Source organism: Anas acuta, chromosome Z (genome assembly GCF_963932015.1).
Source record: "Anas acuta chromosome Z, bAnaAcu1.1, whole genome shotgun sequence".
In the NCBI taxonomy this organism is placed as follows: Eukaryota; Metazoa; Chordata; class Aves; order Anseriformes; family Anatidae; genus Anas; species Anas acuta.
Window position 1 is genome coordinate 10,800,275 of NC_089017.1, and position 25,739 is coordinate 10,826,013.

Here is a 25,739-nt window from a genome sequence, read left to right on the forward strand (position 1 = left end):
ATGAAAATATACCAAAGGAAACAAAGCTAGTTAAATTTTATTTTCCAAAAACTCCAACCTAAACGAATGTTTTAACATCCAGAAAACAGTCAGTGCTCACTGTATTAGCAGACACACAAGTTATTTAACCAAACGTAGTACAGTGAAATATTAACAGAATTATTTACATGCATATTTACAACATGTTCTTTACAGTAGCTACTTTTTGGGATTTTTTTTTTAAATATTTTTTTTTATTTTTTATTTTGCAAGGGGGTTCTACTTAGTCTAACCAGTAACAGATAACAGGAAACAGTACAACTGAGTTTGGCAACACCAACAGCAATGGAATATCCTAGGGACACTAACGTGATTATATTGGGTCAAAGAAGAGTAGTTGGCTTCAGAATGTTAACATATTTGAAATATATGAATGTATTCAAACTACAAAATTAGGACAAATTATACAAAATAATTAGAATGGAAAAAGTTACAAGGGTTTCCAGAAGGTTAGACATGTTAGATACATTCAAAAATATATTGAGCACTGCACATACTTTTGAGGAGCATGGGTTAAACTATAACTATATTCAGGTAATCTTGAAGAACACAGCAAATTATTTAAAGGATCATTTTTGCATGTAGAAGTTGAAAATAAGCTTATCTGAACCACGTCTTGAAAGCACCTGACTTTCAAAATACTGCTTGCTTTTTCACAATATCAACATATCACATGTTTATTCCAGGAAAAAATGTCAAGACCTCACCCCAGTGGGTTTGGGGAGAGGAAGAAGAGAAAGAAAGAAGCCACAAAATAACCCACACGATACAAAACCTTAACAAACCAATTCTCATGATCTACAGAACAGGTAAGCCATATTTGGACCATATTCTCCTTAGCAGAAAAAAAAAAAATATAGCTTGTATATGGCAAAAAGGATGAATAACTCCTAATGTATACTAGAACCAGCAAGCAAGCAATTAAAGTTAGATCACGTTATTCTTCCCCCTTCTCCCAAAAAGGGAAATATGGGACAGATCCCCTTTAGTTAAACTTTAATTTCCATTATGACACTTTTTAAATCAATTTTTATTGCAGCCAAAACATTGTTCATATACCTGTACATAAAATAAACTATGATATATACACAACATTTTAAGATACAGGACATAAGTTTACAATTTTTGGCAGATTCTGTTTAACAAAATGGAAATTGTGTATCTTTAGTACTTGGAGAAACTCAACTTCCTTATTTTGGTACAAATGTTACAAGTTTTATATCCCCATGTATTCTAACCATGCCTAAACTGCTTTAATAAACTAAGATTTATGTTTAACATCTCACTCTTTTCTCTCATGTTCCGATTCTAGACAGAATTTTTCATATGCTTCTTCAATTTCTGGATCCATCTCGTCATCAATGTCATCAAAATACCTACAAAAAACACAAAAATAAGATTAAGTACATACTTTATACAACAGTAAATAGGTGAAATATTGATGTAGATGAGAAATATAAAGCAGACCTTCAAAAATAGTAGCTAACTATTTACTAGAAGGGATTGAAGAGAGAAAACCAAAATCATGGCTACAAAAATAACCCAAGAATGCAAAGCACAGGCATATACAAATCACAATAATGTTTGTCACCGTTTTAGACTGTCTAATGCTCTCCAGCAGTTAAGAGTTTTTTAGATTACAGAAAAAGCAACAATGCAATGCAAAACAACTTATTTCCAAAACTTAATGATGTTTTTGCACTGTTTTTTTTTTTTTTTTTTTTATTATTATTTTTTTCCTCCCCCAGAAAGCTTAATTAACATAATTTTTGGTTAGGTCATCCTAGTTCAAATACAGAATCAACTGTCTTGGTCACACATGAGTCAAAAAAATACATTATCCTATCTGTTGATACTCAGAAGAAGGCAACCTTAATTCATTCCCCTTTTGCATCTGCATTATATTACCTCCTATTACATGGCAGTCTTTTTTTTTTTTTTTTTTTTTAATAAAAAGATCTCTTACATTTGGACCAGAGAAAAGGCTGGATCCTGCTAACAATAATCAGTACTGCACAGAGGGAAGACTACCAAAGAGTTTCAAAATAAAGCTGAGATGTGATGGGGATCACATAACAGCTTTGCTCCTTCCCACAGCTAAGTAACTTGCACATCACTTTTTTCCCTGTAGGTCCAACTGGTGTCTTCACCACTATAAATGAGGACAATGGAGTTGTAGCTAGAACATGATAGGGTATGTAATTCTAAACACCCTTATAAAGAAAGAAATAGTCATCAGCTATTGACCCTCAGTAAGTGTGCCTTTGTTTCAGGTGCCCAAATTATCTTCTGTGCCTGTGTTCCTAACAAGGGAATTAGCATGATTTATCTGCACTGTGGCCGTAATTGTTTCACACAAAACTGCAGTAAGTGCCAAAAAGAAATGTATAATTAAGGAAATTATTTTTTCTTGAGCACTGTGCATTAAATAAGCAGTTAAGATATTTATTTGTTCCTCCTTACTTGTAGGACTGTAGACTTGCAAAGGGACTCGACACAGAACCCTTTTCCCTGATGACAGCCACAAGAAATAGCTGACAGAGGATCAGAACGTATTTGGCTAAGCTTTTCTTAAGCTTTAAACAAAGGTTCCATAGTCACTTTGCAGGAAGGCTAACTCTGTCTTCCACAGGCAACTCTTCAAATACTCTTTTTTCTTTTTTTAAAATTCTGTCTTTCCATTTTGCACTTAACTTGGTCTTCTAAGCACAGCAGTTCAAATGGGTATTTTTTCCTCAATATGAGCCTGTTAATTCCTCGTGACATCTCTAATTTACCTTCCACAGCTTCTGCAACTAGCCTCAGCTAGCTGCCATCTTAGTCTTTTAATTTATTAACAAAAATATTGATCCAGGCCAGTCCTGTTAGCACACACAACAACACCGAAAATACTTTTAGGTATCAAATCCTAACGTGAAAGTCCTGCTTTAAGCAGATAGATAAAAAACTCAGAGCAATTTACTTTAGACCACATTCCTCCTACTGGTTTAAATTTTAAATTCTTATAAGCCAGTGTTAGAAAATCAGACCATATTCCTATCTACTGCTTCTCCCTTTGCTATCAGTTTGCTTTTCTTGTTCTACAAAAATACTGAACAGTCATTTCATGGGGGAATGCTATTTATCCTAAGGAGAAAAATTTAGCAGCTTCCCCTTTGAAAATGTTGTGGTCACCTTTAGGTAGGATATATAGTCATCAGTGAACTGAATACAGGTTGCCTCATTTTCTGATACTCGAAGCTCTTGCTGCGTTCTGCTTGCAATATTCTTCTCTACATTAAAAAAAAGTTTGTACCTGTGTGGAAATGCTGAAATTTCATTACCAGTTGAATAAAAGTTTGTTACAAACTTGTGTGATAACAATGTATACCTTAACAAACATTTAACTTCTATTGTAGGGCTAAACAAAAATTGTATTACTATGGTTTCATTTTTGTCAAGATTGGATTCTTAAGTTTGCAGAAAAAATAACTAGTATCTAAAAGAAAACATACAGATAGTCAGCTCCTGGTAAATCTGTTCCGTTTTCTTCATTATCTGGGCAGAAGTCTTCTCTTTCAAGCAGCTCTTGATATTTTTCTTGGTAATCTGGCATAGTAAAAATGAGACTGAGTAGTATATATAATAGGGATAGTCCTCTAAATTAACATTGATCTATACAGTCTGAAAGTAGCCTACGTAATGAAGCCATAAAAGGCAGAAAACATAATACAGAAAAACCTAGTACTACAGTGTTTTTTCAGGACATCAACCAACCTTTAAGAATAAGAAAGATACCCATGATCCCACAGAACTGCAAAGGTAGTCACAGATACCTTCATCTGAAACATCATGCCGTGTTGTGCCCAGATGATAGAAACCAAACAAAGAAACAAACCCTTCTGCTTGTTACTAAGGAACATGGTTTAGTGATGCTACTTGGTAGGCCAGGTTGACTATTGGACTTGATCTGGAAGCTTTTTTCCAGCCTAATTACGATTCTAAGTTTTCAACAACTGACAAAGGACCACTTGAAGTTTTATTGGCTTGTGGGGAGGCTAGGTGCTGAGGACTATGGCACAAATTCTTCTATATGAACTGTATGAACTCAAATACATATCCTCCATTTCAAACACTTACATTCTTTAATCCTGAGTAAGGCATGCATTGCACACTTGAAAGCCAAAAATTCATACGTTATTTTGCCTTTTAAATTGCATGAGTTTCATATATCTTACAAACAACTTAAGGTATACTTCAGAAGGGCATAAACTTAATTATATTTTTTTAAAGAAGACATATATTAAGCCTATGATGTACCTGGATCAGCAGCAGTGAAAGGAATGCCATCGGAAGTGTAAAATGTTGGCTCATTCTAAGAATAAAAGTTATACAGTAAATTGTATGCATTCAGAGAAGCATCTTTTTGTAGTTTTTTTGTAGTTTTCAGCAATATGAAATACACTACAGATACGTTATCAGCAAAATATGTTTTCAGCAATATTAATGTCTACGGATCAAATTAAATTAACATTAAAGAACCATAGTGTCAGTACTTTCTTACCATAAAATAGTTCGGGTCATTGTCAGGGGTGGCGTCTGTATGTGAAGAAGTTCCAAGAACTCTTCCCCAGTTACTTGATCGCAGTTCTACTAGTTTCAAAAGCATACGTTTCACGTCTCTAAAATAAAGGGAAGCAATACAGAAGTTAGAATGTTTTCCTGCTAAGCAATAAAATGGCTTCTCTTATCCTACAAATTCTAGACAGTTACATCACAGAAGAAGCCCCAAAAGGAATAAAACACTTGGTCCAGTCTGCAGGTAATTTTGAGTTACAGCCTTTTTTTCTTCAAGTCTAGATGCTCCATGGGTCAATTATGAAACACTCACTTTCCATTTCCTCCATGTTGATGCAGGTTGTCCATATGAAATAGATAACAGCTCTAGTTTTTAATCAAGATACCAAGTCTGCAGCACAACTTGAGGAACAAATCCTTTTCTTATAAAAGGATAGTAGTGGGGAATACAGGAAGAGGGGGTGATATTCAAACATCTAATTTATGGTCCTGACTTTACCTCTCTGAATCGCACTGAATTTCTGTAGTCAACAAGCAAACTAATCTCTCCAATACATTAAATATCATCTTCTATTTTTCCCTGAAATAAGAGAAATTGTTTTCTTCTTCTAAGGAAGTCCATGGAGAAGAGTTCAGTTTTCCTTTACTTTTTGCAATAAGTAGTAAGACCCTACCAAAACAGCATGTTCTTCAGCAAAAAAATAAATCTATTTCACCCCTACAATTACAGCAATTTAACTACCATATTTAAGATTTGTTTAAGTATGATTTAAAAGTATAAACAAGGAGATATCACAACTATTACATTTACACTTGCTCTAAGAGCCTAAACCACTTACTGGAGGTTAAGACCAAAAGGTCATTAATCACCTCCGTTGAGGCAAGAAATAAAACCAAAACAAAATAAATAAACACCTGTAGTTGAAAAAATATTGTTTATTAGATGCAAAGTGATACTTACATCACTTTCTGTGAATGTAAGTTTTTTAGGCCAGTAAATGTGTGTTTTGGACATGTTCAGTATTCTTTATTTTTTTTTAAAGTATTCTACATGCGGAACAAATACATCTTCTCACCTGCTACAGTTTGCATCCAACACAACATTTTCAATTCGTTGGATCACTTCATTCATGTCATTCTTTCCTTTTTCTTTCCAGGCATCTTCTAAAACTGAGCCTGTTAACTAAAGACAAGGGATGAGCACTCTTTTTTTTTTTATTTAAAGCAAATCATAGAAAAAATTAACAAGTTGTTACAGAAACGCTTATGTTGACAATTTGTAACATGCAAGATTGTCCAACTATATGAAGACTGAACCTGCCAATCTCCTAAATCTTGTCACTAAATAGAATAAAATTGACCTTGTTAAACAGTCTATTTAAGACTATGTACAGTAAGGTACCTCTATATCCAATGTTTATGTTACCTTCAAGTCCACAGCCAAATCCCTCCTTTCTTTCCGTCTTTAAACTAGAATTTGAAATAACTCTTCAATGATTTAGTTACACTCCGGACCAGTCATATTAGAACAAAACATGTATTTTTTTTTTCTTTTTTTCCCTCCAGAGAAAACTCTCTTCTCCCAAGAGAGCTGGGTCTGTTCAGCTGGGTCTCTTCTGAGAAAAGAAGACTGAGAGGGGATCTTATCAATCTTTAAACATATCTCAAGTGTGGGAGACAGAGGGATTTGACCAACCTCTTTTCAGTGGTTTGTGGGGACAGGACAAGGGGCAATGGCCACAAAATGGAGCACAGGCAGTTCCACACCAACATGTGAAAGAACTTCTTCATGGTGAGGGTGACAGAGCACTGGGACAGACTGCCCAGGGAGGTTGTGGAGTCTCCTTCTCCAGAGGTATTTGAGTTTGGATGCCTACCTTATTTTCAAGTCTGGATACCTACCTGGGCAGCCTGCTCTAGGGAGCCTACTTTGGCAGTGGGGTTGGACCTGATGATCTCTAGGTCCCTTCCAGCCCCTACAATTCTGCGATTCTGTGATTTTCTACATGAAGTCACTGCAATGTTAATCATTACATCTCATCACCTCTCTGAAGTCAGACGGTAGAGATGGAGATTGCATGTGACAATACTGTTACCAGGGTCACATCAACACAGAAATACAGCAGCATTTTGAATCCTGCTCAAAAGGATTAAAGGCATTTGTCAGATCTTAATTGCTTTAAGTGCATGCTCTGCACTACATTTTGTATATTATGAAAAATGAAACCATACTTTTGCAGGTAATACCGCTAGTTTACCTGAGAACAACAAACAGATTAGTAATCTTTTGGAACACCTCAATCAACATAGCTATCGGACATGGTAGATAATTTCATCTGGACATATATAAGAGGAGGCAAGAATCATCTAACCAAAGTAACTTGAATTTTAATACTTAAAATCTGTGAGGCCTGAAACTAATGCTGATAGCACTTTAGCAGCAGACAATCTAGAACTGCTGTGGATGAAAGACTTTTCTGTAAGAACTGGCAAATAATTGCCCAAGAACTACACAGTATGAGTAATGAATTAAATCATGCAGAATTAGTTTACTACTATAGTCAAAGTTATTAGCAATTTCTGGTCTACTCAGTGTAAGTACCACATAATCCAAAATGCTTGGAATGGCATTTTATTCCCTTATATGATGAGATGCAACAGAAAATCAAGTATCTTAGCTCTTATTTCATATTTCCAGATTTCTCAAAGGGTCCTGCCTTGATCCTAGATAACTAGATAATAGTATCAAGAAGGTTTAATATATATATAAAAAAAAAACAACACCACATTGCAGAGCAAACAGGTAAAAAGCTCTGGTATCCACCGCTATTCCAGGGAGGAGGTGGAGTGGTGCTTTAAAACCCTGAAGGTATTTAAGAGACATGCAAATGTGACAATTAGCAACATGGTTTAGTGGTAGACTTTGTGTCTACTGCTTAGGGTTGCATTCATGGTTGGATGTGGTGGTCTTAAGGGCCTTTTCCAACCTAAATGGTTCTATATGAAGAAGAAAATATATCAGGAAAAATATATTACTGCAGTAGTGACACATAGAACATAAGGATCAGCTGCAGGAGTGAATGTGCTCAGTGAATACAGCCTAATACTTGCTATGAAGCAACCAGCTTAAACATTCAAAATTTGTTTCAATGTGTTCAACATTCAAACATTTGTTTTAAGGAAGATATAAAAGCTCTCTTCCCTATTCACTGTATTAAAAAGAAGCCACAAGAACTTAAGAGAAGAGTCTGAAAAACCATAGAGTGGGAGGACAGGGAAGGAACAAGGACAAAAAACAAACCAGCAACGAAAATACTGAAACAAAATTCTGGAAAAGGAGCATATACTTTGACCTTCATTCCTAAAATAAACTGTGTTTTCCCAAGTATGAATATTACTAGGGCTTGTGAAAGCAAGCTTCTCCCTGTATAGTTTTTTTTTTTTTTTTTTTTTTTTTTTTTTTTTAGGAAAAGTAAAAGCAATGACAAAAGAAACTTGTTTTCATTATGAAAGAGAAATACCTATTTATACTGTGGTATTGATGCAAATGATACAGTAGGAAGTGGGACAGAACCTTTTGCTGCAAAGAACTTTTGAAAATGATAGACCCTAACTTCTCAGCATCTTTCAAACCAGAAAATATACCCCAACGCTCACAATTCATTTGAGTTGGAAAAGGAGAGCTGAAAGGATTACTTGCTCCTTTGCCTTTGCGTCAGTTCCACTGCTACTATATATGGCCTCACACTTTACTTCTACAGTAGTACTTTACTTTTTTGTTTATTCAAGTTTGCAATGAAAAAAGTAATTGTGTTACTAATAATGTAGTGCATAAAATCCTACAAACATTTTCTCTGTTGCAGCTTTGTCTCCCCTACCATTACCAAAAGGAAGATGGTACATCCATCATCTCAAAAAGAAATATAATGCTCTATGCATACATTTCCTTATCTATTATGGCATTTAAAAGTATTATTTTTCAGTTATCCACCTTCTCTTCCCAACTTTCAAGCATTTTTTTAGATAATCAAAATTCTTATCGTTCTGACAAGAAATACTTCCAGAAGACATGTCACCTGCACTTTGTGTTTACAGAAGCGCATCCCACTGACTTTATGCACTGCTCGTTTCTCTTTTGAGGCACTCAGTTAAAGCATTCCCAGTGCATGGAAGAATATAACAGGGACATTCAAGAATGACAGCTGCTTAACTCCAATAATGTTCGTGCTGACTAAGAAAGGAAACTACCCTCTCTCTTTTTACTTTACCAATTCTGAATTTCTAATTACCCACAATTAGAAACCTCTCTTTATCATGTTATTTAAGAACAGCTAATAACGACACACTATAGCATTGACCTATAAAAGGAACCGTGCGATGTGGCTACCTCTCTTAGCCTGGATCTCATATTTGCAACCTAGGAATCCACTGTGGTATGTGGCAGAAAGAAATAGGCTTTCATGAGATTTGCCCCCCACATCCCGCAGTCTTTTTTTTTTTTGTTACCCCCCCCCCCCCCCCCATTTCACTAGCAGGAATCATTATGACATGACTACATGTGATGCACTGTTTTTAGTTATCCCAGATGAAGAAAAAGCAAAATAACTTACTATTTGTGTTTGAACTATACCATGATTGACATATAATTACACAAATAAGTAGTACCAGATTGTCCCCCTCAACTACAGAACTTGATTATTTTTTTTCTTCTTTCAGAACAACTGCCTCACCTTCAGCAGTTTCACTGCACATATCAAATTACTGTCCACAGGATTGGAGAAAAGTGCATTTAGTAATTCTCGAAGGCCTTCTTGAAGAATTTCTGCTCGTGTTACCTGACCCTTTGTTCCTTTAATCTGCAAAACATCAAAAAACAAAAAATCATAGAATCAGATCAGAAAACAGTTAAAAGATTCAAGTTTCAGAAATTGTCACATTTTCTCTTTTAGATACTTTATGATTTAGTTGGTGATTAACATAGTTGAACTCTTCAGATGGAAGACCATATCAAGTGCTGCAACTATTTTAGAACACAGACTGTGTAACATTCTTAGAAATCTGACAAAATTGTAACAATGCACTTCTAGCATTGTGTTTCTTTGTCAATAAATTGCTAAGAACGGCCACAAAATGCCTGGCAAATAACCCAAATTGTTTTTTCCCTCTGTTACATTAGGCACTCTCTGCAGCTGTTGAGTGGTGTGCTTCTAAAAGGCATATATACTTTAGAATTACAGAAAATGGATTATAAATAAAGGATATACTTCACAAAACCAGGCAAGCTCCTCTCCTTCCATGCCCTTTAGAAAGCTTCCTTTTTATTTCAGTAAGTGAAAAGTGTATTTCAAGGCCCACTTATGTATAAACATGAAAGAGTTGGAGAATTATTTTATTTCCTCATGACATATTTTTTATAGTGTCCAAACAGATTACAATATTTAAATAATCCAGTTAAAAAAAAAATTATTCAGAAGCTGCTGAATTTGTTGAACTCACAGGTATGATTTTTTTTTGATGTACAAAAAATGTGTACACATACATCATAGGTACAAAAACCTGATCCTAATACAAGATTACATGCTTCATGCATGAGCCAGACTCAATTTTAAGAAGAAATCCCATTAAAGGTCTCAATTTTTAATTGCTCATCTTAAAGATTCCCACACCTTCCTCAAGTATTTTATGTTCTGGTTAGTGGCTAAATATTGAATTACATGGCTTATTGATTTCGATCTGCTTCTGCAAGTTGTAACATTTCTTACATTGGTTAAGTGAAGTAATCCAATGGTTTTGCAAGCCAAAAGAAAATACTAAAAACATCATTCCAATTTTTCCAACAGAGAAAATATGTGACCAGACACAAATTTTGGAAAAGGTGGTTTACGGTTGGTTCATTTAGGGAATTCTTGTAATTTTTTAAGAATATCTTTTTACATTTCTCTTTTAATGATCTTGTCTACTTTTGCTTATTTGTTTCTTTGATGCACAGCTATAATTAAAATTTTCCTCAAGCTCTTTGACTTATTCACCTCTACATTAAAAAAGCAACGCCTCAAATGATACTCCATTTCAGCATTTAGTTAAACACAACAAAAAATTAACAAAGAACCATTTGACACACAACTTTTTTCTTACCTCTAGGTTAAGATAAAGTTCAGCTAAGAACAGCACAAAGGCATGAAATTGTTTTCGAGTATCCTCATCTCCTTTTGCAGCTTCATCTCTGTTTTCAAACTCTGTTCGACACCTGAAAAATTGAAACAAAATTGTATTGTTATCATCTGTTGACATCCCAACACATACAACGTGCTACTTATTTAGTAGAATGCTAAGAACTTATGAACTGTATTAAAATTGTTAAATGCTGAATTCTGGGAAGTATGATTTGTGAAGGAAATGAGAGGGCTTTACAAGACTGTGGATGCACTAGGTGAATAAGTATGATTACAAGATTGTGTTTTCAAACACTGAGATATCTGAGATGTAAAAATACACATAGTATAACATGGGTGCAATAAGCTTAACAAAGGCAGCTAAATGTCAACAGAAATAAAGTCATAAATGATATTTTCCTTTTTCAAGGTGCTTCCCACATTGCCACAGATGCCTTTACACTTATGTGATAAATTCTTTATCCAGCAATTTTAAGCAACAGCTGTGCATTATTTAGTTACAAACCAGCATTTTAAAAAAATTGAACACATTTAATAATATAGTTTAAGATAACAGGATAGTTATGTAGTATTTTCAGTCTTCAACAATGGTGTCAAAAATATGCAGGTTTGCATATCAGTTCAAAAACAAAAGGAGAACAAGACAATCTCCCATTTATTCTCAATGCTTACGCAACAGATTAATAAGTATCTAGGAAACTGAAAAATATAAGGAGTTGAAATACCAAATTTTAAGTAAAGATGTGGGCTTAGAAAGAAAGAGTAGTTTTCAGTATTCTTATGGTTGGCCTTTTTATCCACACCCCAATTCCACCCATATTAGCAGCAAAACAAACTACCTTAATATTACAGCTTCAGGGTGCTAGAACATTATCTATTGGATTGGCTTTAAAATCAGCAATCAGGTAATCCAATATTAGCAGGGATTTCCTTCATGCTGTTTTTCAAGTAAGAAGTGTAGATAACATGACAAGATAAAAAGTGATAATTTGTACTGTCGTTTGGAGGTAGAAAAGGCTCATCTGCTTTGGAACAAGTTAAAAAATAAGTATTTTCAGCTTCTCTGTAGAGTACTGTTCCTGATTAACAAATTCATTTGAATCACCTTTTCAACTTATGTTTTTTTCCTAAACATATATGGACTAAGTGAATCTTTAAAAGTAAATCTGAAGCTTATAAAGCCAGAAGTCCTTAAAGGTAAAAGGATAATTTGTAAAGACTCCTGAAGTAAAACTGTACTACTCCTTCAAATGTAATGCAGTAAGATTTAATAGGAAATATATATATTTAAAAAACACTGTATTTTTTATCATCTATGAAGCCTTAATCATTAAACTGCAAGACCTCAAAATTCTAAAATCTGTGGAAGTTTATCCTCCGGCTTTTTATTTATCTATTTCACATGTGTAAAGTCACTTAGCTGATCTAATGAACTTCCCTCTGGATCTCCAGCCAGAAAAGTAATTAAAGAAAAAAAAACACAGAATAATGAAGTGTAGCATGAGTCAAAGGACAAAGATATATGTATATTTAGGATACTTTTGAAGTTGACTAGCTTTGAAATGTACCTTGTAATTTGGTATCAGCCTAACATACTGAGTTCAGAAGAGACTACAGAACCTGAACTGAGCATTATTTTCATATTAAAAAAATAAATATATGTATGTATTCCATATGCAGTATGTACCTGAGGATTTAATAACCCTAAATATAAACTTCTATTCTAAATATGTACTTCTTCTATGCTATGTAATTTAAGAGTTATACACAAAAGAGGAAGACAGGAAACCTCAGAAAGTAATACGTTTAAAGTGACATGCAGATACTGACCTTTGAAGTAATAACTGTCGGAAGTTCCCACTTTGTGGACTAATCGTTAGATGGTGAGATAGGTAGTTACACAACCGTGCTCCCATGTAGGAAAAATTTGGGACAGATGTTGCCTTCCGAAATAAAAGTGAAAATAATAAATTATTTGTACAAGTAATGATTAGGTTATCAGGAAATGTATTAAAAAGCATTTTAGAAAATGGTGTTTAACAGCAGTTGACTAGATCACTGAGGAGTAGAAGGTTAATAACTACTGTTTTTCATGTTAACTTTCATATCTCATGAACACTTTGCTACATGCATTTCGGCACACAAAAGTGTATTACTGTGATAATGTGGCTTTAAGAAAACAACTGCCATTACACCACGTGTCCTCAACTCTACTTCTCCATTGCAGCTTATACCAAAGAGTGTCTGAAAGTCACTTACAAGTTGTTTATACAGAAGTCAATTGAGGACATTAAGATGCTTTTTCAAGGACACACTCTCTCTCAAAGAGCAGTAAGTGATTAAAATAAAATAAACAAAAAACCCACGTTCATTCAGTTTGAGCGCTATCTATACTAGAATCTATGTTTGGCAGTAGTGGATGCCCAGAGAAAGAATTCAAAATCATGACAAGGAAAAATAAATACATAAAAGGATTAGGAAGAATGGGGGAAGTAGATGGTTACTCTTTATAGACAGCTTGAGATACCTGGCACCCAAAAAAAGGGAAGACTGCACAGGTTTTTTTTTCTTTCACTTTAACATTTTTCCTTCACAAGTCTAGCATCTGTAAATCTGCATAACTAGGTTAAATTAATATCACTAAGGCAGATGCTTAAAAACACACTGTGCCTACTGCAATTAAAGTTTTATGATAAGCCAGGAGTAAGAAACACAAATACCTGAGCAGAAGCTTAAGACAGAAAAATAATAAAGCAGACTTGACTGACATTCAAATGCTATCACCTCCTAAAAAACCTAAAATCTTATGTTTTGGATACTAGGACAGCTTTTTTTTTTTTTTTTTTTTAATATTGAGCTGAGTTTCACTTTCCACATAAACTGTTGTATTTCAGATTGTTTACACTTAGTGCTTCTCAGTTAAGGAAGGTACAGCCAACCCCAACAATGGACCTGTTATAAACAGGGAGAGAGAGGAAGAGGTAACATTAAAGATTTGCATTAAATGTTGAGTCAATTTATTTAATGCATACAAAAATTTGTAAGTGGGATAAATTCCTGTTTTTTCTTTCAGTAAAGTTATACTGAATGCTGTAGTCTTTTATCACTACCCTCCATGTATCCAAATATAGGGAAAATGATGCTGCCAGACACAGTGCAGGTTTGGCAGCTGTGTGATATAAGAAACTGAAGACTCTACAGTCCTGTATGATAACCAACCAGACAGTCATGCTGCTTCTACATACCCCAGATTATTTCCACAATAAAAAAAAAAAAGAAAGTTCAGCAAGTACCTGCACTTAAAAGGTGAATAAAAGAGCTGTTCATATCCTTCAAGGAAGAGTTTGAAAGCAACCAACCCAGGAAAGTGACAGACATCCAGTGTAATAAATAGCAAGTGCAAGTGTGACTTTGTTCTGTGCAGCAAGCCCAAAAGACAGAAACAGCAGCTCATTTGCTTAGCAACACAGATTAAGCTGTTCTTTCCAGCGGCTCCCCCAATTAGTACAGAGTTCAGTTTAAGGTCTCTGTCCTAATTTTTCTGGCCATCAATGGGACTGGACCCAGTTACCATCAGACCAGCAAAGAAGAACAAAGCCTGTCAGTGAAGAAACATTTCCTGAAGGGAGATGTGTACAATAGGTATCTAGCTATGTTTTTTAAACGTCAAGGAGTAAAAGGCATCTAAGCATTATGAAGAATACTTTTTGTAGGAAAAAAACAGAAACATGGAACTTGGACATGGCTTAAGAGTCATCTTTCTATCTGTACTACATAAACACAGCAATTCAAGTATAACTCTTTAAATTAAGTGCTACAGTTTCAATCCTACTATATGACCTGGGAGATTCAAATACACAGCAAAGGCAACTGAGATAACTGGTGAAACTTGTCAATGAGGCAAACTTCCCACAATTGAGCTACCATTTCAATCTGTCCAGCATAATCTATTGCTATATGTTTCAGCCTAAAGAGAAAGACAATTCACACCATTATGCTACAAATGCTATGTTACATATATGCTATAAATGCTATATTACATGTATATTATGCTACTAAATGCTATATAGATACAATTATATAACAACTAATAATACCATGCCTATTCTTGGACACTAGGTAACAAGAGTTAGGCTATCCATGGTATAAGACAGAATACATAGGCTACCTGCTGATAGATGAGCTCAACAAGTTCTTGCAAAGCTTCATCAGTAGTAACCCAGCCATTCAGTGATTCAGCAAACTGTTCTATTTCAGTTTCAAAACAACCTGGCTGCTCAGTGAGTTGGTTTAGGAAGTCTTGTACATATTCTGCCAAAGTCAGATAGCCATCATATCCATCTTCATAGGAAGATTCCTACAACAGTGAAGAAGCATACCAACATTTAAGAACCTACAATGAAGTTGTTATGCTTACCAGCTCCAGAAGTAACCATACCGTTCTTAGATAGGAATAACTCCTGATGTTTTGCATGCATGCTTCACAGTGGTCTTTAGTACATGGTTCACAAAGACATTTTTAGAGAGCATAAACTTCAATGCATCAAAAAGCTGCTGTAGTCCTGTCAATTTAAGAACTAAGTCACAAACTTTTACAGAGATTAGGGTCTCCCAGACAATTATATAGATATTTTTAAAAATAAGAATTAAACAGTTTGTCAGAGTGTAAGATTAACTAACAAACTCATGAGTAAGCACATGTATACCTGTTATGAATAGAACTATTCAACTGAGATTAAAAACACTTCATACGCACACACACTGGGCTGTAGATAAACGAATCGTAGAAGGAAAAAAATTGAAATAGGAAACAAAATGTTTTGCACTTACAGAAAGTGCTAAAGTGCTCCAAAATATGCAGGAGGGAAAGAAATTACAGAAATATAACAAATAGAGTATAGTATTCCCATGCACAAAATTAAGTCAGGAAAACTGATCTTCTGAAGTTATCAAAGCATATCTTTTAGCAATGGATGAAAGATTACATGACATGAAATAAAATTATTTCAGTGGTATTGCATTGATTTGCAGATATTGAGGTTAAAGTGCAGACAGTAAACATACCTGTTCCCTAAAGAAAGGGGAGGGCTAACACAATAGCACTTTATCAGTGTTTATGCTCCCAGTGATGGAAGAAAAGACAGCTAATTTTGCCCATTCAAAAGTGAATGCATGTAACACTAAAGTTCAGTACTGTTCTAGGATGATTACAGTGCAAGTACATGAGAGGAATAGCATAGGAAGCAACATACTTTGTGACATAACTAGCAATAACACACACAAATAATTCACTTTGTCACACTACCCAAGGGATTGTGAGCATCTCATATGACATTTCAGATGTCCAAGCAGGAGCCTGATTCAAGACATGAGGGTAACAGTCAGGATATCAGTGTTCTCAACTGCTTGCTATTTAACAAGAAAATAATTTAAAATATATACACTATAATGAAACTTTGAGGTAAAGCGGTAAGACTTCCTTTCTTTAGTGGACTTGCATATATTATGTTTATCATTCTATTCTCTTTCTCCCCACCCCCCTTAGTGAGCAGATGCCCTTTACTTTCTGGCTTCAAAATGCCACAGTAGAGGAGAGACTGAAAAGCAATGTGGACCTGCAAAAGATCAAAGCCCTGTACATGAACTGTGGAGAAATACAGACACATATTGCTAAAAATCAAGTACTGACATTAATTTCAGGACCTGTGAGGAACGTGTGGGAAAAGTGCATAATTTTCAAAATCACTCAGAGACCCCATGTCATAAGGGCATGCAACTTAAACTAATGAGGCACATGTGAAAATAACAGAAGAGAAACTAGAAAGATGTTCTTGTGATGTTTTACTCAGTAGAGTATTTGACCAATGGATGACACTGAAGACAATGTTACTTAAAATTGCACACCAGAAACAGTATAAAAACGTTTTTAAGGAAAGGGTGGCTAGTTGTTACTATACATGAGGATAAAGTCTTGAACAACTTGACACAAGTTTGCTTTGCTTTAAGCTGGCAATTGGTCTAGATGAACTTGGGAGAACCTTTCCAACCTCGAGTATTTTATAACTCTAGCCGTTTGGTGCTTAAGGAACCAGGGAGTTAAAAGAGTTAATAAAGAGGCTAATAGGCCTCTTTATAACTTGCTAGTATTCTGTTCCTCTAAAAGAAATCAAACAGCCCGGAAAAAAGTACTGTACAAAGTAAAACTATTTTGTTCCACATGAACATGACATTATTGTCTAATTAGTGCAGCTTAGTCACCTACAGCCAAACTACCTACTCTGCAAACAAGCTGTTTTGAAATTCTGCAGCCAGGTTGCAGGAATAGTAATTGCTGTAGCTGGAAAAAGCATCTGCTTGTTCTGACATCCACCAGGTTGGTAATACACTCTCGTTCAGCAGAGAAAGTATCTTCTCATCCTCACTGTAAAGAATTTAGTCTCAGAAAAGAATGTCCTTGTTTTGGAAAGGGTAAATTGGTGTCCCTGTATTCATGTTCCTTCTCGCATTCTGAATTTAAGATGCTAAACTCAACACCACATTCATCTACTTATATTAAATACACAATTCCAAAGACAGCCCAAATTTCAGTAACTATGTTGGGAACAGAATAAACTGAAGGAAAAACAAGTAATTAAAATGTTAATGTATGTTGTATACTGCTAAATTAATAATGTTCCATACTTTAAAAACTAGATTTAGTTCAGTAACTTCTAGAAATAAGTCACTTACATTTCTCATCGTCAGATTTTAAGATTTAACAGAAAATACAGCACCACGTACTGTACCAACTAATGGAAAACAAAGCAAATTCCTCCTGGTTATTTTTAAACAGTAGTTAGCGAACAAAAAGCTCTAAGTTTACACATTCATTACAAATTTATGATTCAAAGCCATGAAAGTCAACTAGAAATTTTCCATTAATTTCAATGATTTCTCAGCAGGCCAACACTGCCTAATCCCTCTCTTTTATGTTTGACAGCTATAGGACTAGATCCTGGATTACGCACAACAAAAAAGAAAGAGACACTAACTTGAAAGTTGTTGGTTTGTCTCTTTTCTACTAAGAGTCAGTTCATGAATTTAAAGCCATAAGAATGGACAGGCTAAATAAGTAGTACCGTCTGGTTTACATAAAAGAAAAAATCAGAAAGTATGTAGAAAAGATTCATGAGCTGCTCTCAGGCTGTTTCAGCTACTGTGCCAAATAACACTGTCTTATACCTGAGAAGTACTCAAAATGTTCCCACTTACGAACTTAGTTACCAATAAGATATCATTGATTTGGTTTCTCTTCAGACTTCTTAGGAACAAGCTTTTCCTGCTTCAGATTATATATTCTCATCAAGTTTACAATGATGTTGAAAAACTAAGTACAAAGAATGCTGTATGTACGAGGCTGCATATTTTAGTTAATGTATGAGGTTAAGTGACACTCTTAGGCTTGGCTAAATGAATAAACCAGCCACTGAGGCTGCTCAGCCTCTAACTGGAAATTATATGAAGTAGAAGAATAAGGGTAAAAAAAAAAAAAAAAAAGCTTCCAACCAAGGGAACACAAATTTTACTACTGGAACTATGACATGTGGACATTATGCCCTTCTGATGGATGGAAGGATGTATTGTTGTCATATACCCTATTCAAAGAACAAGTCTGACATTTCCTACTGGCAATCCAAACCTGAATCCAGTCACCAATTCTACTGCAGACGTCCAGATCTTCCTATGCTACTGACAGCTGTATACAGAGAATTCCACAGGAATTCTACATTCTACAGGAAATTCTTCAGAATTCTTCAGAATTTCCTGAAATTTCTAACAGGTCTTGGAGCATCTTGAATAGCAATTGACAGTTTTGAGTATGACCTAACTGGAGATGAACTGAATATTATATGGACACATATAGTAATTACAATAATGCACTATCATCACACAAGGAATTAATGAATTATTATTTAAAAAGTAAGTGTTTGATGAATAACAAAATCACTGTGTATTTTGTAAGAAAAATGTGAGCTTTTGCATTTAAAAATTCCAGGGAACATTACAAGTGAAAGCTAAGAAATACAAAGTTGAAGAAACAGAAGTTTCTTGTAACGTGTTTTGATTCCAATTTAAAACTGGTGGTCAAAAACATCACTATTCCATGCCCAGTATACACTGATTAAATTAAGGTCCCTGCAATATACCAAATACATCCAAATAAAAGCCTAAGTTTTGCTCGCACTTTAGAGTTATTTTTATTAATAGCTGAGTCACACATATTCATAATATATTCTTACAACATAGCAACGAGGAGCTCCCACATGCTTGTGTGTTTTTGCAAAGCACCTGAAAAGCAACATTCATTGCTGGCCTCTGGAGCTTGTGATTACACACATGCAAATGTATACCATTCTAGATGGCATTTTTTAATCCTGAAACTGAAACCCAGTACTTACAGAGAACATGTAATGTACTGGGGCAATGTAATAATTATTCATTCAACACGAAGCATGTTCATGTTGGCTTTTTTTTTTTTTTTTACAGTTGTATACGGGCATGGACTTGTATTATCCAGGACAGTAACTTTATTCAGCGGGCTGGCAAAGCTGTTAACATCAGATAATATGATTTTGCTGGCAAGGAGGAAAAAAAAATAAAAAAACAAACACTATACTTAAGATTCAAATAAATTATTTTTGTGTTAGTTACTCAAAATCTAGTTGTTTCAGTGTAATTATTTATTATCATTTGATTCTATTTGTAGAAGTGGAAGCATATTTGCAAAAGCTTAAGTTAAAGCTTCTCTTCCCACACGTACTTCAAAATCCTGAGAAATCAGCACAAAAATGCAGCTAAGCCTTTACTTAAAATGCACTGTAGATGTAAATGCAACAGAGTCAGTCTCCAAGAAGATTGCTTATTCAGATGTTGGTGAAGTCAACGCTTGGAGTAATCAGCAAGGAATGTGGTTATCTGTAGTGAGCAAAACTTCCCACACTAAAGGCTCTCAGAGTCACCATAATATTCACCCCACTGTCAATTAATATTCCAGCTTTATGTCTAGAGGTTATTATCTGAATCTTTTGGATTTCTTAGGTAATATCTCGAGAAAAAAATGTTAAATTGAAAATAAGTAAATTAAAATACACTAAGAAGAAAAGATGAATACTTACCACAAAGTTCTGAGTAAAGTTCATGTTGTATCCTGATGGATAAAACTCAGGTGCTTTAACCGACAGCTTTGATACTACCACAGGAGCCACAGCCACCTGAGGTTTAGCCATTTCTGGTCCAGAATCAGGAACTGAAGCTTTATCTTGTGATTCAAATGGAATTCTTGTTTGTTGCAGGTGTTCTGAAAAGTGTTTATTAACAGCCTTTCTTAGACATTGTTTAGTTGGTATGCATTCTCACAGAGCACACAAGGAATACGTATTTTTTTAACATTAATCACAGTCTATAATTTCAAACATACCTTGTATTATTATTTAGACGCCATTTTAGCTGATTATCTAAAACATTAATAGTTTTGGCTTTTGGAAACTCTAGATGCCTTTCCACATTACAGAAAGTGAACAAATGTTCATATGGAAGTGATGGAAGAGAAAAAGAGAAGAGAAAGAGGAACAGAGGAGAGAAAGGAGGAGAGAAAGAGGAGAAAGAGAGACCGCCCCCCAACACATTTTTTAAGTGAGCTAACCCGAGCAGTAAATCAATGGTTTCCTTGCTTGTTTTTCTTGAGGGTTTTTCATAATTTTAAATGCAAAAGCAAGATTTTAAAGGTCAATAAATAGCAGGCACCACTAATTTTAACACACTCCCCAAAGACACCTAGCTATTGTCCATCTAGTGCGTGATTTGCCAAAAAAAAAATAATCAATGAAACCGTGTTTTTAAACCACGTTTTGCACATTTTCTAAAGATAGATTACAGCCTTTACAGATTAGCTCGATTGTTTATCGAAAAAGGGACCCCGACACGTACCCGAAAAAAAAAATAATATATATATATATATATAATAAAAGGCGGCCGACGAACAGGGCTCTGCGCTACCGCAGGCTTGTGTTTACGCGCTGGCAACCCTCTAGGCCGGAGCCAGGGGATCTCCAGCACGGGGAGGGCTGGGCCCAGCCGCGGCCGGATTACCACACGGACAAAACGCACCGGGAGGGAGGGAGGGAGGGAGAAGGGGAAGGGGAAGCCGCAGGCACACACACGACCACCGCCCCCGGAGCCCAGGGGGGCAGCGGCCGTGCGGGGTGGGGGTAGGGGGGCAGCGGGGGGCCTACCTGCCTTACCTGCGCCACCGCTGCCCGGCGCTGCCGTCTTGGGAGGCCGCAGGCCCTCCTGCTGCGGGGGGCCGCCCGCTTTGGTCGGCAGCGCCTCGGCCGCCTCCGAGCCGGGGGAGCCGTCGCCCCCCGGGCAGGCCGCGCCGCCGCCGCCGCCGTCCGCCGCGCCTCCGCGGCCCCGATCCCGGCCGGCGCCGGGAGTGCGGTCGAAGTGCTCCGCCATGCTGGGGCCGGGGCGGCTCCGAGCGGTCGCGGGAGGGAGGCCGGGAGGCAGCGAGCCCGGGAGGGAGGCAGGGAAGAAGGGAGAGAGGGAGGGAGTGAAGGAGGGAGGGAGGAGGCGGCCGGGTCCCGCCTGGCCGCGGCCCCAGCCTCCACTTTCAGTTTGAGCCCCGCACGCAGCGCCCCCTGCCGGCCGCCCGCCCGCCCGTCGCCATGGCAACGCCGCCGCGGCCTCGCCCCGCCTCGGCCCGGCCCCGCAGCGCCGCCCGCTGCCTCAGGTGCGGTGCGGGGCCGGCGCCCCCCCCCCAAAAAACAAAACAAAACAAAACAAAAATAAAGGGGCACAAACTGCGGGCTGAACCGCGGTGTAAGTGTAATCCCACGGCTAAGCCTCCCACGAGACAATGCTACTGCAGTTTTTTGTAACACCAGCCGTGTTAAAACATGCGTTATCAGTGATAACATATTTTCAAGTGATAATGTATTTTCACGCGCAATCTACACATGAGGTTTCTCGTTAAATGCTCGCATACAACTTCTAAAGCCCTCCACTAACATAAACCTACTATAGGAGACTGCCCATTTTGCTAATCATTTTGCTAATGATTCAACTCACACCTCCATGGGCAACTCAATTCGCCGTTTTTTGTTCTGCCCTGGCAGAGTCCTGCTCTCCTTGCTTTGCGAAATCCAGAGCCCGACCTGCTTCCTCACTCAGCTGAGTTCCACCTCAGCTGACCGAGCCGGTGATATTTGCGGTTTGTCTCCCAGAACAGCCTGGCCTGTGCCGACCTTTCCACCTGTTATTTCCAAAGCCCAAGCCAAACGCTTGTGTGTTGTTGGCTCAAACTCCGCTGATGACTCATGAGAGGATGAAAAATAGGCAAGCGTGTATGAAATGCTGTATGAAATTGGAACAGTGCTGTCCTATATATTTTTTTTTTTGAAAATATGACTATTGTAATAATAAGCAGGAAAAACATTTACAAAGTTTTACATTTTACTATTCTAAAATTACTAATAAAGGCTATAGAATACAAAATTTAGTGCAGATTTTTTATATTCCTGTGGCATGTAATGGACTGACTCTTAGTAAGACAAAGTTGGCCAGACTATAAAGGTGACACAGTTAGAATTAATTGGGCTCATGGGAAAACTGTTCCTACGCAGCTACTGCTGAAAGTGAAGACTGGTAAACTAAATAATCTAAACTACACGACTGAAATGAGAGGAAATATAGGAGACTAATGAGTTTTCAGAAAAGTAAAAGACTTCACTTGTGTAAGCAATTATTAAAACTAAATTTGAGCAGTATTATCAAACCTTTGAAGATCACAATGTAGCTGCTAAAATAACAAAATCAATATATATATATTAATATTAATTATTAATATATTAATATATATATTAAAATTAACAAAATTATATATATAAAATTAACAAAATTATATATATATATATATTATATATATATATTATATATATATTAAAATAACAAAATTAATATATATATATTATTATTTCAGTCCTGGTTTTAAAGTCTATATTGTGACCTCTGGTTGCATTTATAAACCTTATCTTACCATGAGGAGAATGAAAAGCTTACATCAACACGAAAAAGGAAGCAGAGATTCTCAATCATTGGTTAAGGATGCAGAGGCTCTAAGAAAATCATCAGGACATCCTGTGACCACTTTTTGAGACACTAATTTTTCAAAAAAGCATATATCTTTTTCAGTGTATATACCTATAATGAATTAAATGCCTCAGGTTATCATTATTATGCCAGACAATTTCATCTTTGGTCATAAATGTGAGTTCTTTCTAATGAGCAAACCCTCCATGTTATTTTAATATAGTGATTGTTTGGCAACTACTTACGGTGTAGAGTGGAATGTGATCCCAGATCCATCTTGTTACTACAGATGCGCAACTGAAGTTTGCACAAGAATAGTTGTGTTTGACTGGGAGACTAATTTCTCCTTCCTAAAGTAGACATCAAAAAAAAAAAAAAAACAAAAAAACTATTTTCAGGTGGTTAAGTCCAAAAATCACAATTCCCAAATATTACCTGCAGTAGTCAACCCCTTTAGGCAATGCCTAAAATTCTCCTTACAACATTCAGGCCTGAGTAACTGAAGTCTCGTTGGTTACTTCAGCTATTGAGAACAATCTGAAAATCTGGCATATCTAAATTAGCAAGGTATATCCTACTGGATTAAAACTTTCAACAAGTGCAGCTATGGCGGCTTATAAATATCCATCAGAGGAGTTACCTGCTTTGTCCTAAGCACGTTACCTAACAGCCTGAAACTTAATTCAGAAGCAATCCTGCACAGACCTGCAGTGCTTGGTGCTGGGAAACCACAAAATGCAACTTCATCACTATTCGGAACACAAGCATTTTTTTTTAGGGGTGACAACATGTTTCTACCTGGGGAGAAGAAGGGAGGAGGGACTGCTGCTGTGTTTTAAAACTAAATGTGCTCTAATAATTCGAAATACAGTGTTTGCTTTGTATTCACATCAATGTATTTAACTAATATTAATACATTTAATATTAAATATATTAAACTAATACTAATATATTTAACTAAGATTAATATAATTTGTATTAATACGTTTATTTTATATCAATACATTTATAATTTACATCGATACATTTATAATTTACATCGACACATTTAATTTTTATTTAATATGTTTGTATTACTGAGGTATGTTGCTGCCCCAGGTTTCCGAGCCCCAAACACCGAGGACCCAGCAGCCCGCGGGCAGAGCTCCGAGCCGAATCCTCCTCACAAACGCCTTTAAAAGCGGCTGTCTCCCGAACAACCAGCGCTCGGCATCCTCCTCTCCACCCCGGGAGCCTCACGCTCTCCTGGCCTCGCTTCACTTCCAGCCGTAATTCACCGCCTGGCACCAGGGGACGGCCTGAGGGGAGCGCTCTGCCAGCAGCCGTAAATCAGCCCCAGCGCTAATCCCGCACCTTGCAGTTACAAATTACACCAACAGCCCCCGCACCAGCACCCGAGCACCACGCTCCGGGGTCCTTTTCCCCCGATTCACCTCACCGAGGGCCTCCCCTTCCCCGCTCTCCCCTCGCACCCCCGGCCGCCAACCCTCCCCTCACAGGGGGCCGCCCCTTCCGCCATGGCGGCGGCGGCCGGGACCCCCCCCCCCCGCCTTCCCCGTCCCCCTCCCGCCCCCTCCCCGCTCCGCCCCCGTCCCGGCCCCGCCGCCTCGCCTCGCCCCAAGGTCGGTCAGTGCCGCGGCGGGGCCGGCGCCGGCGGCACAGCCGGTGGGTGCGGCGGGGCCGGGGCCGGGACGGAGCCGCAGCAGGGATAAGGGGGGCTCGGGGCGCAGAGCGGGGAGCCGGCCCCGCGCCGTGGGGAGCCGCGTTGTGGTGAGGGGGGGCGGTGGCGGAGCGGCTGCCGGGGAGGGAAAGGAAGGGAAAGGAAAGAAAGGACAGGACGGGGAGGGAAGGGGAGGAAGGGAGGACGGCGGCGGCGGCGGCCGGTCCTGGCTGAGGGGCTCGGGGAGAGGAAGGGGAAGGAGAAGGCGGCGCGGCTCGGCCGGGCGCCATGGCCGCCGGGCGCTGTGGTGGCGGCGGGGGGCGAGCGGCCTGCCCAAGGTCAGCGGGGCGGCGGGCTATAAATAGCGGGGACGGTGCCTTGCCAGCCCCGGGCCGTGCCTCGTCGCCTTGCCCTGCTGCCTCCTTCCCCCCGCACAGGCGGGCGAGGAGCCCTCTTCCCCCGCTGGCCCCGGGGCGCCCTCACCGACCCCCTGCGGGAGCCCTGTCAGGGCCCTGGGTCGCCCCCCGGGGAGCTGCGGGGTGCTGGGGCTGCTCCTGGGGAGCCTTGGGTGCCCTCCTCTTTGTTTAATTTCCTAGCTGTGCCCGGCCGCCCCGCTCTGACAAACAACGGGCTTTGTCCTCTGGCTGCGGCGAGGAGATATGGAAAAAGCACCCGCGCCTGGCTGGTGGCAGCCGCAGGGGCTCAGGCTGCCCAGTTTACATACCTGCTGCCTGTTATCATCAGTAACTGGTGTTGCTCTGTTTCCACACGCGCAGCAGGGATTCCATACGTGGCAAGGAGTCTGCCGGGAGGTCTGGGCGAAATGACGAGCCTCCTGCGCTTTGCTGTTAGTGGGTGCTCCACTCCTGTTTTCGGCAACGTCTTACCACCTAAGGTGCATTCAGCAAAAGTGCCATGCTTGCGGATGTTTAGAACCCACCAGGCGCTCTGGTCTCAGGCAACTCCAAAGCCAGGTAAACTGATTAAACTGTTGTAAAAAATCTCTTATTTTAACAGGGAAAGATAGCTTGATTTTTTCTTTTTTTCGTTTGAATGGGCTAGGACAGTCTTATACGGTCTATTTTACAATCTTAAAAAGAGCACGTTACCTTACTTTAGTCATCTGAATTTGACAAAACTTCGTAATAAACTACAATATAATAAACTTCAAAACTTCATAATAA

General features: G+C 38.1%; 2 protein-coding genes across 7 annotated transcripts in view; one reads left to right on the forward strand and one right to left on the reverse strand.

Moving 5' to 3' along the window:
• Nucleotides 1–9: 9 nt before the first annotated feature.
• On the reverse strand, nucleotides 10–23,991 carry PAIP1 (poly(A) binding protein interacting protein 1). Of its 3 annotated transcripts, XM_068667420.1 has the most exons (12): nucleotides 23,973–23,991; nucleotides 23,141–23,245; nucleotides 19,925–20,106; nucleotides 14,938–15,126; nucleotides 12,600–12,712; nucleotides 10,732–10,843; nucleotides 9,327–9,452; nucleotides 5,673–5,779; nucleotides 4,583–4,700; nucleotides 4,339–4,393; nucleotides 3,534–3,627; nucleotides 10–1,415 (listed from the first exon to the last, which is right to left on the reverse strand). In XM_068667420.1, the coding sequence occupies exons 2-12, from the start codon at nucleotides 23,169–23,171 to the stop codon at nucleotides 1,322–1,324; spliced, it is 1,221 nt and encodes a 406-aa protein (XP_068523521.1). In that variant the 5' UTR covers nucleotides 23,172–23,245; nucleotides 23,973–23,991; the 3' UTR covers nucleotides 10–1,321. The 3 variants fall into 3 exon arrangements, with proteins under 3 accessions (XP_068523521.1, XP_068523519.1, XP_068523520.1); XM_068667418.1 differs by lacking the exons at nucleotides 23,141–23,245; nucleotides 23,973–23,991 and adding an exon at nucleotides 21,041–21,404; XM_068667419.1 differs by lacking the exons at nucleotides 23,141–23,245; nucleotides 23,973–23,991 and adding an exon at nucleotides 21,050–21,403.
• A 406-nt stretch (nucleotides 23,992–24,397) lies between these two features.
• Nucleotides 24,398–25,739, forward strand: part of NNT (nicotinamide nucleotide transhydrogenase) — a 42,677-nt gene continuing 41,335 nt past the window's right edge. The window contains exons 1-2 of one of the 4 annotated variants that reach the window (XM_068667409.1): nucleotides 24,398–24,560; nucleotides 25,332–25,529. In XM_068667409.1, the coding sequence (XP_068523510.1) occupies nucleotides 24,413–24,560; nucleotides 25,332–25,529 (346 nt within the window). In that variant the 5' untranslated portion in view covers nucleotides 24,398–24,412. Of the gene's footprint in view, nucleotides 24,666–25,331; nucleotides 25,530–25,739 lie in introns of all 4 variants that reach the window. The other 3 variants (XM_068667410.1, XM_068667412.1, XM_068667411.1) reach the window with 3 other exon arrangements.

Bases quoted from the DNA above. Each gene is read 5' to 3' on its own strand.
- PAIP1 (XM_068667418.1), bottom strand. From the start codon at position 21,263: ATGGCGGAGCACTTCGACCGCACTCCCGGCGCCGGCCGGGATCGGGGC. The intron at 10,844-12,599 runs GTCAGTATCTGC...TCAATTTTTCAG, and splicing joins CGACAGTTATTACTTCAAAG to GTGTCGAACAGAGTTTGAAA. The intron at 4,394-4,582 runs GTAAGAAAGTAC...TTTTATTCTTAG, and splicing joins ATGACCCGAACTATTTTATG to AATGAGCCAACATTTTACAC.